The sequence below is a fragment of the Rhea americana genome, unplaced genomic scaffold, assembly GCF_003343005.1.
Source record: "Rhea americana isolate MKP2758 unplaced genomic scaffold, rheAme1 scaffold_334, whole genome shotgun sequence".
Lineage (NCBI taxonomy): Eukaryota > Metazoa > Chordata > Aves > Rheiformes > Rheidae > Rhea > Rhea americana.
Window position 1 is genome coordinate 153,688 of NW_028186462.1, and position 13,518 is coordinate 167,205.

The 13,518-nt window shown below is 53.3% G+C and overlaps 1 protein-coding gene across 2 annotated transcripts in view; it reads left to right on the plus strand.

Annotated features, from left to right (window-relative positions):
- The window catches only part of LOC146592356 (diacylglycerol kinase beta-like), a 43,317-nt gene that overhangs the window by 11,813 nt on the left and 17,986 nt on the right, over nucleotides 1–13,518 (plus strand). For both annotated transcript variants that reach the window (XM_085311149.1, XM_085311148.1), the window contains 14 exons: nucleotides 1,965–2,014; nucleotides 2,937–3,011; nucleotides 3,176–3,295; nucleotides 5,497–5,614; nucleotides 5,910–5,998; nucleotides 6,154–6,270; nucleotides 6,679–6,777; nucleotides 6,952–7,068; nucleotides 7,179–7,252; nucleotides 7,383–7,457; nucleotides 7,600–7,685; nucleotides 8,017–8,106; nucleotides 9,506–9,666; nucleotides 13,188–13,252. In XM_085311149.1, the coding sequence (XP_085167275.1) occupies nucleotides 1,965–2,014; nucleotides 2,937–3,011; nucleotides 3,176–3,295; nucleotides 5,497–5,614; nucleotides 5,910–5,998; nucleotides 6,154–6,270; nucleotides 6,679–6,777; nucleotides 6,952–7,068; nucleotides 7,179–7,252; nucleotides 7,383–7,457; nucleotides 7,600–7,685; nucleotides 8,017–8,106; nucleotides 9,506–9,666; nucleotides 13,188–13,252 (1,336 nt within the window). The remainder of the gene's footprint in view (nucleotides 1–1,964; nucleotides 2,015–2,936; nucleotides 3,012–3,175; nucleotides 3,296–5,496; nucleotides 5,615–5,909; nucleotides 5,999–6,153; nucleotides 6,271–6,678; nucleotides 6,778–6,951; nucleotides 7,069–7,178; nucleotides 7,253–7,382; nucleotides 7,458–7,599; nucleotides 7,686–8,016; nucleotides 8,107–9,505; nucleotides 9,667–13,187; nucleotides 13,253–13,518) is intronic.

Genomic DNA, 13,518 nt, shown 5'->3' on the forward strand with positions numbered 1-13,518 from the left:
ATGTAGAGAAGGCTATGAGCCAGCCATTTCTCTAAAGATCAGAGCTAGGTTGCCTCAAAATCTCTGGGGTTTCAGAAGCTGAAGTCAGTAGAGGTGTTATCCCAAACCTCAGTCACAGCTCAGACGGGGTGTGATTTGGGCCTGCATCCTCATCCGCTCTGTTCCGCAGGCTGGCTTTGCAGTGCTGCCTGCGCAGCCCAGAGCCGGTGGGTGAGAGCTGCAGCTTGTCCTTTGCATTTCACTGAGCCAAAAGTGCACGGGCAACATTTAGGCCTCTCAGTCCCTGCTTTTATCCCCCTCATCTTTTATTTCCCATGTTTCTGCTGCCCTAAGGATCCCAGTTACCCAAGAGCAAATAATCTGGGGATCTGATTGAACAGGAACACTACTGGCTGGGCTTGAAAGTCATCCCCAGCTGGGATCAGCGTGAGCTGGTGATGGGTAAAAAGTGAGCGGCACTGAGGGATTCAGGCGAGGATCCAGGCCCATCCTCTCCTACCAGGACCCCAAACCATTCCCTGAGTAACCCCAAAGAAAGTCGTGGTGAACAAAGGCATAGGCATACCAGTTAGGCTGGCACAACCCCTCCGAGCAGACATACACGGCCTAGGATAAATTATCCTTTTCCTGCTTTTGCTGAAATTCAAAAACCTTCCCAAGGCAGAAGAACAGATCTGAACTCTCCCTGCTGTGCTAGGATATGGATGTACATTGCTTGGGAATTGCTTTCTGGTTCATCCTGACAACTGGGATGAATTTGGTCAATCCCAAATAAATGTTTTTCCACTGCAGTAGAAAAGCCCTGGGTTGAGTATTGCAGGAACTAGCATCTAGGGCTGATTATGGGCTTTCTACTAATTATTTAGGCCTTTCAATGCCAGTCCAGCTCTGACACCACTGGTGTTAAATTTCTCCAGGCAAGGAGGGCCCCGAGTGACCCCACTATACTGGCCAGCTCCTGTGCTGCAGTGTCACTGGGATAAACTGGGGCTGGGGCTGTGTGCAAGGCACAGATTCATGGTACCAGGGCTGGGTACTGGAGATGTAACCAGGAACCTCAGACACAGGACTGAGATGGGAACGAGCTAAGAGAGAGGCCTTGAAACCTGGCTCTCCAGGGACAGGCAAGTTTGCCCTATGCCTATCGCATCCCACACCCACTCCCTACAGAGGCTGCAAAGGACTTTCATGGCTTTGCCTGCTTCTTTTTGCTTTTTAATGATTAAACATTAAAACCACTTGTGAAATCCATCTCCAACTTCTGAATAGGGTTATGTCTAGATGACTGTATACTCTTCAGCTTTGCTCCTCTGGTCCCACCTGGTGGCATCCCTCTCTGGCAGAGGAGCAGCAGGAGGACATCAAACCTTAATTCCTGTCCACCTGTATCCTGGTACAGAGTCACTTCCTCAGCATAACAGATCACACCTTTCCTGGGGTGCTCAGCGTGTCCTCCTGAGGTGGAGGACAGGATGCGACACACATGCGGCCCCTCCAGCAGAGCCCCCAGTGGGGTGCTGTGAGCCCAGTGGGATTCAGGATGCTCAGAAGTGTAACAAGGGCAGAGGAGCTGGACAGCAGCCCTGGCTGTCACGGTCGTCTGTGGCATTGGACACTGGCTGCTGCGCTGGAGTCTTTAGGCAGAGAAGTGATTCCTTGATGCAGGAGGAGGGCCGTGCTGGCGCAGCATTGCTCCTGGCACAGGACCACGGGGACTGGATGGGCATCACAGTGCCCATGCCATGGTGTGTGGTGATGTTGCATTCAGCATGCTGTGTCTGAGCAAGGGAGGGTGTCAGCAGGCTGTGTGGTGGTTGCAAAACCCAGAAGGTGATGCCCAGCTCTTCCAGCCTCCCTGTGTTTGTGGCTAGCCTGGATCGGAGCTGCCTGCAGGGGTGACCCAGTGCCCAGGTCTAGGGCTGGGGTCCTAACCTAACCTGAAACTCGCTTTCTTTTTCCTTCAGTTATGTTTCGCCTTTATGACACAGATGGAAACGGCCTCCTGGACAGCTCGGTAAGCTTTTCCTTCAGGACTGGAGCTAGTAAACTGTGTCCGTTTGGGATGAATGGCACACAGTCCTTCCAGGCACTGTGCTTGCCTTCCTTATTCTGCTCCCTGGGGCCAAACTGGAGCTCCCCTCAGACCCTCAAGCTGACAGACAATTTGCCTATCCCACAGGAAATCCCACAAAAATCCCAGTTCCCAAATGGGCTCAAACCCTCCAACTCTTCACAGCACTGGAAGGGCAACATAGGATTTGATTGGGAAATTGTTTGATAGAGCTCAGAAACCATCTTCTACAGATCAAAATGTTTCCACTGAGATAATGATTCAGGATGTTTCCTTACAGTGTGGACAGGCAACGTGTTGATCAATAGGGGACAGAGGCCATATCAGTCTGAGCTAAAGAGAGGTATAATAATAACGATGTAAGATGAAGGGAACAGCATTTCCCTGGCATGCTGGAGGTAGGATTCCAGCTCTGTAGCATCCAGAAACAGCTACACAAAATTCACCCAAGACTAAAATCTAACGTTAAATTAGGTTTCGGTATTCCAGAAAAAAAAATTTCCCGTGCAAAAAAAAAAAAAAAAAAAAAAAAAAAAAAAAAAAAGTTTTCTCTTTGTCCCGTGTGTATTTTCCTTGAAACCTCTCGCAAACAAAAATCTGCTTTACCAGAATAGCTTTTTCTACAGAAAAAAACAATGCAGATTTTCTGGCAGGTTTTCAGTGGAGAAAAAGGTTTCCTATCAAGAATAGGAGTGCTGCTATCTCACCCTTAGGCTGGATAGGGTTGGGATCAGGACAACCTCTGACATATATGTATAGAAATCTGATATGTTGGAGTCTTGAGGCTGGACATGCTGCAAAGGCTGGAAGGCTATTCCCAACTGCCTGACCTGGTTGCCGCTTTTGGTCTCATTCCTGTGCTCAGGAGCTGGATCGTATCATCAATCAGATGGTGCACGTGGCAGAGTACCTGGAGTGGGACTCCTCGGAGCTGAAGCCTGTGAGTGCCTCTGGCTGGAGCTAAGAAAGGGCTGAGAGTGCGAGATGCTTTCAGTCTCAGTCCTGCTGGACTTGGGGAGCAGGGAGGCGAGCAGGTCTGTAGCCAGCTGGGACTTGGATTCACAGGCCACATTGCCATGTAAGTGCATCTTCTCCATTCTCCAGATCTTGAAAGAGATGATGGAGGAGATAGACTATGACCACGATGGGAACGTGACGCTGGAGGAGTGGATCCGGGGCGGCATGACCACTATCCCCTTGCTGGTCCTCTTGGGCATGGAGATGGTAAGTGTTGCATGGGAAAATTGGGTGGCACATGCTGGCCTGGCTCCAGTGGGTGCTACAGGCTCTCAGCATCCCCCACTCGAGTGCCTGCTGGTCTTTCACCCTGGGAACAACATGTAGAAAGACCTCTGCATTGCAGAGGGGCTCCCTGCGACACCACCAAAGCTGCGATGAGGGGGAAGAGGGAAAAGAGATAAGCCAGAAAGCAAGGGAGGGCACACAGAAACCACGGGAGGGCACCCTACTCTCAGTAACACACTGGCAGCCTTTCCACCGTCTAGTCTGGCACTGCACAGCCCTCCACCAGCATCCCCTGGGCTGTATTCAGCAGCCCCATGGAGACACCCCTACCTCATTTTTACTGAAGGGCCAGCACCCCCAAAAGTCTTTTACAACCCCAGTTCTTGGCCTGGGTATATTAATAGTTGTGATGCCCAAACAGGCTGGATTTTCTGCTTGGTATTTTAGTGTACTCCAGTATGATGAAGATTTATTCCAAAAATAAGATGATAAGATGCTAGCTCCCTCTCCTGGGGTGAACTTCGAAGAGCAAAGTTAAGGTGATTTTGATCCCTCCGTATTTCCAGTTTTGCTTTCCTTCTATGAAGCTTAATTTCAATAAGAGGCATACAAATCCATTAATTATCTCATGAAACTGGTAACAGAAGTTCACTGGGTTTTCGTCCCCGCTGCCCATTCTGGTGTTTGCTTTCCATGGAGAAGCTGGTGAGCAGATTTTCCATCAGGAAAGCTCAAGCCAGCAAGGAATTTTAAGTGGCTCCTGGAAAGTGCTTGTGCCTGGACCCGAATCTGAAGAGTCACACTCATCCAATGAGGGCTGTCTGCCGCGGTGGCAAAACAGGAGCACGCAGCAGGCTATGCGCCAGCTGCGGAGCCAGGATCATTTGCTTTCTGTGCTCAACAAGCAATTTTGCACAGCAAATAAAGTCAAGAAAATGTTAAGTGACTTGCAGATAGCTGGTAAACAGAGGCTGAAGGGACAAAGTGCAGGAGCTGGGCGCAGGGAAGTGCGTGTAGGAGAGAGGGGGCAGGGGCAAGGTCTGCCAGGGGCTAAGAGAGATGGCCACAAAAGGGAGGTGTGCTCTCCAGCCCCAAAATGGGGGCTTTTTCACGCCCATCATGGATTGTAGCCTCATGCCCAAGGGGCATTAGAGATGTTAAGGGCAGTCAGAGTAGGGGCTGTGTTCCCAAGCAGGGTGAGCTATGGGCTACGCAGGGAGCCTGGATTGCCTGCATCTCACACCACCGCACTTGGGTGCTTTGATTCATCCTGTAACTGATACAAGAGCTGAGTGGCTAAAACGTCTTTGAAGTGCTCAGGAGCAGCCAAGAGCAGTTCTGAGTGTCTGTAATTACAGGCAGGATCCTCACTGTCTCCAGATTAATTGGGGGAGGGTGATTTACTCAGGCAGCTGAGGTCAGCCACCAGTGTCAAACAAAGAAGCATTTCAGGGGGACGTGGGGTTTGGGAGGAGAGTGACCAACCCTGCGCTGGAGCCCAGAGAGCCCCATCATCTGCAATTTATCCCAGCCATGGATTTCTCCGACTGATGGCCAGGGTAGGAGGGATGAGTCCTTGGTACAAAGCAAATCCTTGGCCAGGAGCAACAAGGGCATCTGCACGCAGTGGGGTGCATCTGCTGGGGTGGCGGTGCCACCAGTCCAATGAGTTTTAGCAGCCTTTATCTGCCTGATGCACATAATATAAAGCCTCTGGACCATCCTCAGGTATCAAACTAAGGTTGGAACATCTGCCTGCACAGCTGTGTCCTAAATGGGCTCTCCGGGCTCCTGTTATGCAAAGGGTGAAGCCAATGTGGAGTCTAGGTGAACTCTGACAGAGCAAATTTTGAGAGCTACAATTTGAGCTGTTAACCCAGGAGATCTGGGGTGTGAATGACATACAGTGTGGGCAATGCAGTGACAGGCATGTGGCCACAGGCACAGAGTCACTCCTTTCCCCATCAGCTGCTGGCTGAGCACCCCATCAGGAGTGGTGTCTGACATGGTGGCATCAGCAGATGGTGGGGAAGGGGAGCAGGAGGATCCCCCGAGTAGATGCTCCATCAGGCATGCCAGGGTTGGGGGAGGGCTTGCAGGGCAAAGAGCCGGTAAAACTGTCAGAATGACTTGGCTTGGGCCCAGAACGTGGGAATGACCCCTTCTTTTGCACCCTGCAGAACGTGAGGGACGATGGGCAGCACGCCTGGAGGCTGAAGCACTTCAAGAAACCCGCCTACTGCAACTTCTGCCGCACCATGCTGCTGGGGGTCCGCAAGCAGGGCCTGTGCTGCTCCTGTGAGTTGGGCCCCATGGCCAACTGCTCTCTGAGGCCTGGGGAGACTCCCTGTGCACCTTACCAAGCCAGCAGAGGCAGGGTCCCCCAGGCTGGGTACTCCACCACTCTGCCTGGTCCTCCCAGAGGGCCCTTTCCCTGTTGCTGCTGAGCCTTGCAGGCTCTTCATGGCTGGTGGTGCCCTATGAGGGCTGCTAAGGCCACTGCCCACCACGGTCTGCCATGGGGTGAGCTGGTAGCAAAGCAATGCACACAGGCTGGAGCGTCACGGTTGCCTCTTTTTCTCTTCTGCTGCAGTCTGTAAATACACTGTCCACGAGAGATGCGTGTCCAAAGATATCGCCTCGTGCATCAGCACATATGTGAAATCCAAGAGAAACACAAACGTAAGTAGGATGTTGGTGTGTTTCTGACCCCTAATTTCTCCCAAACCAAGCAGTTAGCTGCAGACCCCGTTGTGCGTGTGCTGAGCAGACGAGACGCTCCACCTGGCTCACGGACAGTGCCCCAAGCAACTGCAGTTTCTTCCCGTTTCTTTCAGGTGATGCAGCACACGTGGATTGAGGGCAATTCCCCTGTCAAGTGTGACAGATGCCACAAGAGCATCAAGTGCTACCAGGGCATCACCGGCCTGCACTGTGTCTGGTGCCAAATCACCGTGAGTACGTGGGGTGCGGGCTTAGGGGGCACAGTGCAGAGCATCCCTGCCACCTGGAAAGCATCTCGGCCCTGCCTGCCGGTCGCCCCATATGGCCTGCCCCCGGGTGAAGGAGAGGATTCTGCTGCAAACCAGGCTGTGCTTCTTGGCTCAAGGTTGGAGACAGGATGGATGACTCATGACAAACAAATCCTCCCGGGGCACTGGAATAATGTGCTGCTTGCTCCCAGGCCCAATTCCCCAACAAGCTGTGGAGCTGGCCCCTGACTTGCAAGAGGAGTGACAGGCTGGGGCAGCAGTAAGGACATCATAGGAGACCCCATGGGGTGGGACCAGGCCAGCAGGAGGCCAGAGCTTGGCACCACAGCGTTGCCTGCTTCACATCCTCTTCCTTCTGCTTTCCTCCAGCTTCACAACAAATGTGCCTCCCACGTGAAGCCCGAGTGTGACGGGGGCCTGCTGCGGGACCACATCTTGCTGCCTTCCTACATCTGCCCGGTGGTTCTGGTAAGTCACCTCTGCACCACTGTCACTGCTCCATGTGGATGCCTTGACCAGCACAAAACCCTACCAGGCCCATGTCAGAGCATCACCACCTGTGGCTGACTGCCTCCTTCTTTCTGGTGTTGCTGGCATACCTTTTCTCCATGGCTTTCATGCCCGTTCCTCTGTTCCCCAAAGGACAGGCAATCCCATTCCAGGAAATCAGAGAGTGACTCTCCTGCCAGCACCAGCCCCGAGGACAACAACCAGAGCTTCAAGTTCAACTCCACCACAGTGGACGGGCAAGGCCTTCAGGTAGGCTCCCATGCCAGGCTGGAGGGAGCTCACCACCGTAACCGCCTGCAGATGCATGCCCAGAGCCTTGCAGCAGTCAGGCATTTGCAGCCATGCTTTTTGCCTTTCAGATCAGCCCCAGGCCTGGGACTCACCCCCTGCTTGTATTTGTGAATCCCAAGAGTGGAGGAAGGCAAGGAGAGAGGTTTGTGAGCTCCTGCCTGGGAATAGCATCCCTCCATGGCCCCACTGGATCAGGGTCTGCCAATCACAACAGACTGACCAGCTGCTCACATACCTTTGCTAGGCCCCTCACTCATTCTCTCTTTCCTTAGGGTCCTCCGGAAGTTTCACTACCTACTCAACCCACGGCAAGTGTACAACCTGGACCGTGGAGGGCCTGCTCCAGGGTATGGAGGTGCCACAGCCACTCCTCAGCTGGCCCCAGCCCACTCATCCTGTCTCCTTGTCCTGTCCCATCGGTCTCTGCTCCCTCTCACCCCTGTGCTCTTCCGCACGTAACTGCCTTTCTTTCCTTCTCACCTCTTCCAGGCTGAGCTTTTTTCGGGACACCCCAGATTTCCGCATCCTGGCTTGTGGAGGGGACGGCACTGTGGGCTGGATCTTGGACTGCATAGGTGAGTGAGGACCCAGCCATGCTGAATGGGGCAGGTGTCCCCTCCTGCCCTGGCTTACAGCTGCATGCCCTGGCTGTGGAGCATGGAGAGCCACCTGACAGCTCTGTTCCTGAAGAGCATCCTCCACTCATGTCCTCAACAATCTGTCACTTCCGCTTCAGATTCCCTGATATTCCCTTGCAAGAGCTAGGTGTGGGTCCTGCAAGACCCCCCACACCCTTGATGTGGGGTGCTGGCAGAGGAAGGACATCAGTAGGAGCAGAAAATGAGCCTAACCTGGGCAAAAGCTTTTCAGGATTGTCCCTAATCTCTCTTTCTCCTTGAACTGCAGATAAAGCAAACCTGCTGAAGCACCCGCCTGTGGCCGTCCTGCCGCTAGGAACAGGCAATGACCTCGCCAGGTGCCTGCACTGGGGAGGAGGTGAGGCTGAGTGAACATCCTGGGATGAAGTGGTCAGCCCTTGGGTGCCTTCTGTTGCACCTCCATGGGGAACTAGTCCTGCCAGGGAGTGGTGGCTCTCAGGATGTCCTTCTAACTGTGCTGGGAGTCATCTTGCATGTCCCATTGCTGGTGCATGGGACATCCTTCCCCTGCAATAGCCCACACGACTTTTGCAGAGGGACTTTTGCAGGTAGAAATGTCTCCAGATGCCAACTTGGCTTCTTCAAAGACAGTCATGCTTGTCTTGTGCTAGCCAAGCCTGTGCAGGTGCCCTGGCCACTGTGTAGATGCTGCCACCAAGCCGTGGGGTCATGACTCACATATGGTGCCTCCTGTGGATGCCTCTAACCCCTTCCCCCAAAAAAGCGTTTGCTGATTTCTAAGCCTAGATGAGCCAGTTCTGCGCCACACTCTTTTTCAAGTGGGAGCGATGTGCCATTAGGTGGAACTACTGCCGCTGCTGCAAGGACAGACTGTGCATCTCTCCAGTGCAAAACTACTCCAGTTCTGCAGTCCACAGTGCTACTGAGCACACCCCTGGGGAACCCAGCTTTTCAGGTGTTAGCTAGAGCCCTCCTGGGTCTCTTGGGTCACTCAGAGTTGTGACCCCCTTCTGCCTGCATGTGCCCAAGTGCCAGGGCTCCCTTACGCAAGTGGAGCAAGGCAGGGCAGAGTATCCTTGGCAGCTGCACTGGGGCCCTGGCATTTCCTTCTGCAAGAGGAGGTGGGAATGACCCCAAACCTTGGCATCTTCCAAGTGAAATCATACCCTGCTGGCCCAGCATGTCCCCTAACACGGGCAGTCTCACTGGGGACAGAAGGATGTGTGCCCTGCAGGAGGCATGAGGACCCACTGCCTCCCTTTTGGAGGTTGGGGGAGGCAGGCAGAGCCTAAGTGCATGAGCAGGGGGTGGGACCCAGTGCTCCCAGGGAGAGAAAAAGCCTATTCTGACAGCCCGCTCCATCTCCACCTTGTTCCTCTGAATGCTGGACACAGATTTGTCAGGGAATCCTGGGCCCATAGCTTTTCCCAGGAGCCAGCTCCATGCACAGGCTCCAAAACACCTTGCAGACCCTCACATTTCTGCCATACCATGTCATGCCTGCTGCTAGGGCGCAGGCTGTCACCACCCAAACCCACCAACTCTGATGTCCACCACCATTGGGGCTGGGTACTCCTGACAGCCGCAACAACACTGGGTCATCATGGGTGCTGACAGACCCTTGCCTCCACCGTGTTGAAGGGGCCCAGCACCACCCATAGCAGCACCATCAGCCCCACGCTGGCCCCAGCCTGACCAGGACATTCCGGACAGTGCTCAGCCCCTGACTATGTCCCTTTCTTAAATACCAACATGCATCTTCTTTTCTTCTGCAGGTTATGAAGGAGGCAATCTGATGAAAGTGCTGAAGGATATCGAGCACAGCACTGAGGTGATGCTGGACCGCTGGCAGATAGATGTGATTCCCAGTGACAAAGAGGCACACGGGGACCCTGTCCCATACAGCATCATCAACAACTATTTCTCAATAGGGGTGGTGAGTAACTGGGGACTGGCTTCACTGCTGGAGAGCAAGAAGCAGCCAGAAGAGGACAAGGGAGGGATGTGTTAGCAGAGGTTGCTCAGCAGGAAGCCTGCTGCTACCACCAGAGGACACGCGAAAATTAGTGGTCCTACAGCCCCATTCTCAGACAAGCAAATCCATGGAGCAAGGCTGAGGCTTTAGGTCGCACCAGAGAGCAAGGCAACACCAATCTTAGCTGGGGAGAATGAGCATGGCAAGGGGACCAGTAGTCAATGTCCAAACCAACAAGCCCAAAACAACTGAGTCCACGCAAAGCCTGTCCTAGCTTTGCAAAACCCTTCTCACTGCTATGCCAGGGCTCGTTGGAGGTGGCCAGACACAAGTGGGTCAAGTGGGAACAGCCAAGTCCAAGGCAATCGCAGCAAACCTGAGCTAAGAACTCTAGAGGCCAAGGGGGCACATGAGACATCTTCTGCATCCACCAGAACCACAAACCCATGCAGAATCATGGGGTCTGGTACCCAGGAATTTTGGGGTGCTTCCTCAGCTATTGAGAAATACCACGGCTGCCTTGAAGTCACTAAAGTGATATGGCCCAAATGGGTGCGTTTGGGGGATGCCAGCCCCCAGGGCAGCTTTTGGCCCATAGTTTCTATTCTTGTCTCCTCTTAGACTTCTCTTTAGCCCTTTCTTCAGGATGAGCCTCAAGATAATTCACAGAGAGCAGAGACCGGTTACTTGTGACATTCCTCAGAGAGATAAAAGCCTTTTTAAGTGTTTGGTAAACCTCTACATTTGAGCATGAGTACCTCCCACACTATATTAGCTGGTAACCCTCCTTCCCCGCTCTTCCTTGCTCACATTTCCAAGCTCCCTCAGTTTGAGCATTTTTTTTTGTTTTCATCATCATTTGCAGTAACAGTACTTAAATGTATAAATGTTCATCAGATGTCTCTCTTCTGTGCAAAACTAAGTGCTCAAGGTGATTAAACCCAGATCAGGAACGGTTTGGCTCTCCGATGCTATCAAAAGGTTTTGCAGGCTGGATGACCCTCATAAAACATTTGCTGAGACAGGGCACGAGTTGGCAAAGCCCCCTTTGGTAAGCCAGGCAGAGTTTTCCCAGCTGAAGTGATACATTTTGCCACTGGTTGATCAGGCTCAGCGGAGCTGAGGGAATGGAAGACTGACAGAAAAAGGGGCAAGCATGCAGTGATACCTCCATGATACCTCCCCTCCATACCAGCGACCTCCTTTCAGGCTGGGGCCAGAAGAGGCAACCCCCATGCCAGCTGCGGTGGTCGCAGGGCATTTGCTGGTCACACGATCTGGCTGTCCTGCATGTTCCCGGCGCCAAAATACACCAAGGCAACTAAAAATATCTTTGGGGCTTAACTACCTACAGAGAAGGATGTGTGCCCTGGGAGCGTCACATGTTGGCTGAGGCTGCAAGTCCCCTCCTCTCCATGCATTTAGCAAGCGTTTGGCTCTCCTCCACAGCTTTCTTTGCCCCTACACCACCCCTTTGTGGTGCTACACGGCCCATACAAAGGCGTTGTTAAACTCAGCCTCTTGCACTTTGACCGGGTGCACCCAGCAAGGACAAAAGTGCTGTGCTCCTCGCCAAACTCTGTGCCACGTGGTCTCCCTCCAGCCCTGAAAGTCAGCGTTGGCATGAGCCAGGGGCTGCTCACTTGGGGAGCAGTAAGACTTTAGGAACAAGTGACTCCAGCTGGACAGGTATTTCTTTTCATGTTGGCTTGCTGCATTTTTGTGGTGGGTCATAGGATTTCCTGGCATCCCTGAAGGGGAAAGAGTTATGTCCACTGCTCCCTGGAGATGCAGTAACCCCAGTGAGACCCTATTTCTGACACACAGATGGTCCCACACGTGACGTGAGCAGTGCACCACGAGGTGGGTCATTGTCATGGTGCCCCAGATAAGCATGCGCGATGCCACCAGAGGGTGGTTTTTTCAAAGCAGATAGGTAGGCAGCTTCTTTGCCCATTCCCCCGGGCTTTCCTTTGCTTCATTTGAAGCCACTGTTGCTAGTAACCCTGTGCTGCTGAGCATCAAAGCATATTTCTTTACGTCACTGGCTTCCTCACATTGCATGGTTGCGCAGGGCTCCTGCCATCACTACCGCTGCCGAGTTAAATGTTTTGAAGGGAAATGAAAGGGCTTCATTGACCAAAAAACATAAAAGGCGCTGAAGCGAGTCTCTCTCCTCTTTCCTTCGGAGAGCTGGCGAGCAGCTTAGCCACAACAGCTCAGCTCACGCGCAGGAGGCAGCCAGGCCCTGGACTTCGCTTCCTATCTCCTCCTCCTCTATTTCTGGGTGTCGAGTGGGGTGATATCACTGACAGGAAGTTTTGGATTGCAAATAGCTCCCGTGCTATGTTTAACCTTGGGCTTCCCGAAGGTCCTGCATGACAATCCTGTCACTGAGCCGTCAGCGATAAAAATCCCCTTTGATGTGGCAAAGCACATTTCCAGGGCATGCAAACCCTGAGCCTGGAGAGACCCCCCGGCCTCTGTGGGCTAACGCAGGCCCTCCTGTGCTCCCAGAGGGGCTGCATCCAGCTGCATGGCAGGGACAGGCTTTGCCAAGCTTCTGAACGCATGGCAGCTCTGCGATCTGAAAGTGAGGCGCGAGATTGCCTGCTGCAGCTGGGCTGTTGCAAGAACGCTCAAGAGGGCTGCTCCTGGGGACCCCAAGGGACATAACTGCATTTGCCATTTGATGACAGCTTGTAAGTCAGGCTTAAACACCATTCCCTCCATGGATATGATGAGAAGAAGAGATGAAACCCTTTGAGAGGCAGGGAGACAGAGCTGGAGGGTGCAGAAGCCTGGGGATCCCCATCCCTGAAGACCTGCTGCTGTGCAGGCCAGGAGCATGCAGCTCTTCCCAGCCACTACTGTCCCTGCTGTAGCTTTTGCTCTCTCGCTTGGCATCTGCCCCATTTGGAGCCCCCATAAAGCAGGAAGGAGGCCAAGTTCACTAATTGTGTCTTGCTTAATGAGCCCATTCAAAGCTCTTGTAGCAGTCCTGGCTGAAGATGCCTTCTCAGTTACACAGGCACAGCTCTGGAAGTGCCCAGAGGGGACTTGAGCCTCGTGCTCAAATGGTCTTCTTCCAATGTGGTTTCATGGCTGTGATTCTAGAGCTACAGTCACAGAGGTGGCTCCATCATGCCACAGGTGCTCTCCAGGGAGCCACAAGTCCCACAGCAGCCACAGCCAACCTGATCGGGCCCCAGGTCCCCTTGACAGTGCTCTACCCGCCCCACTTCATCATCTCTGCGCCTCCCTCTCTCGTGCTCAGAGAGAAAGGCCACCCTAAGCTACGGCTGAGGAGAGCATGGCAGTAGTTTCTGTTTTCTAGCCTTGGGCTATGTGCTCTAGGGGATCCTGTTTGAGCAGGGGAGTTGGAGTAGATGATCCCCAGAGGTCCTTTCCAACCTCAACTATTCTATGATTCTGTGATTTCCACCCTGATGTGAATGGCTCTGTGTTCCCTCTTCCCACAGGATGCTTCCATTGCGCACCGATTCCATGTGATGAGAGAAAAGCACCCAGAAAAATTCAATAGCAGGTAAGGCCTGCCCTCTCGCCCCAGTCGGGCAAGCAGGTGCTTGCCACATGGATACCTGCCATCCCTGAAGGCCAGGCAGTGGAGGGGCTCAAACCCTCTGCCTGCCTGCTTTGAACCACATGGAGGGGATGTGCTGTAGCCCAACACCCACCCGTGAGGGCTGTGGGTCAGAGCAGGGCCTGGGAGATGCACCAGTTAACACTTACAGAGCCTACCGAGGTTTGCTTCAGCTCAAGAGCTCGGCTAAGCCAAGTCAGTCCTAAAAA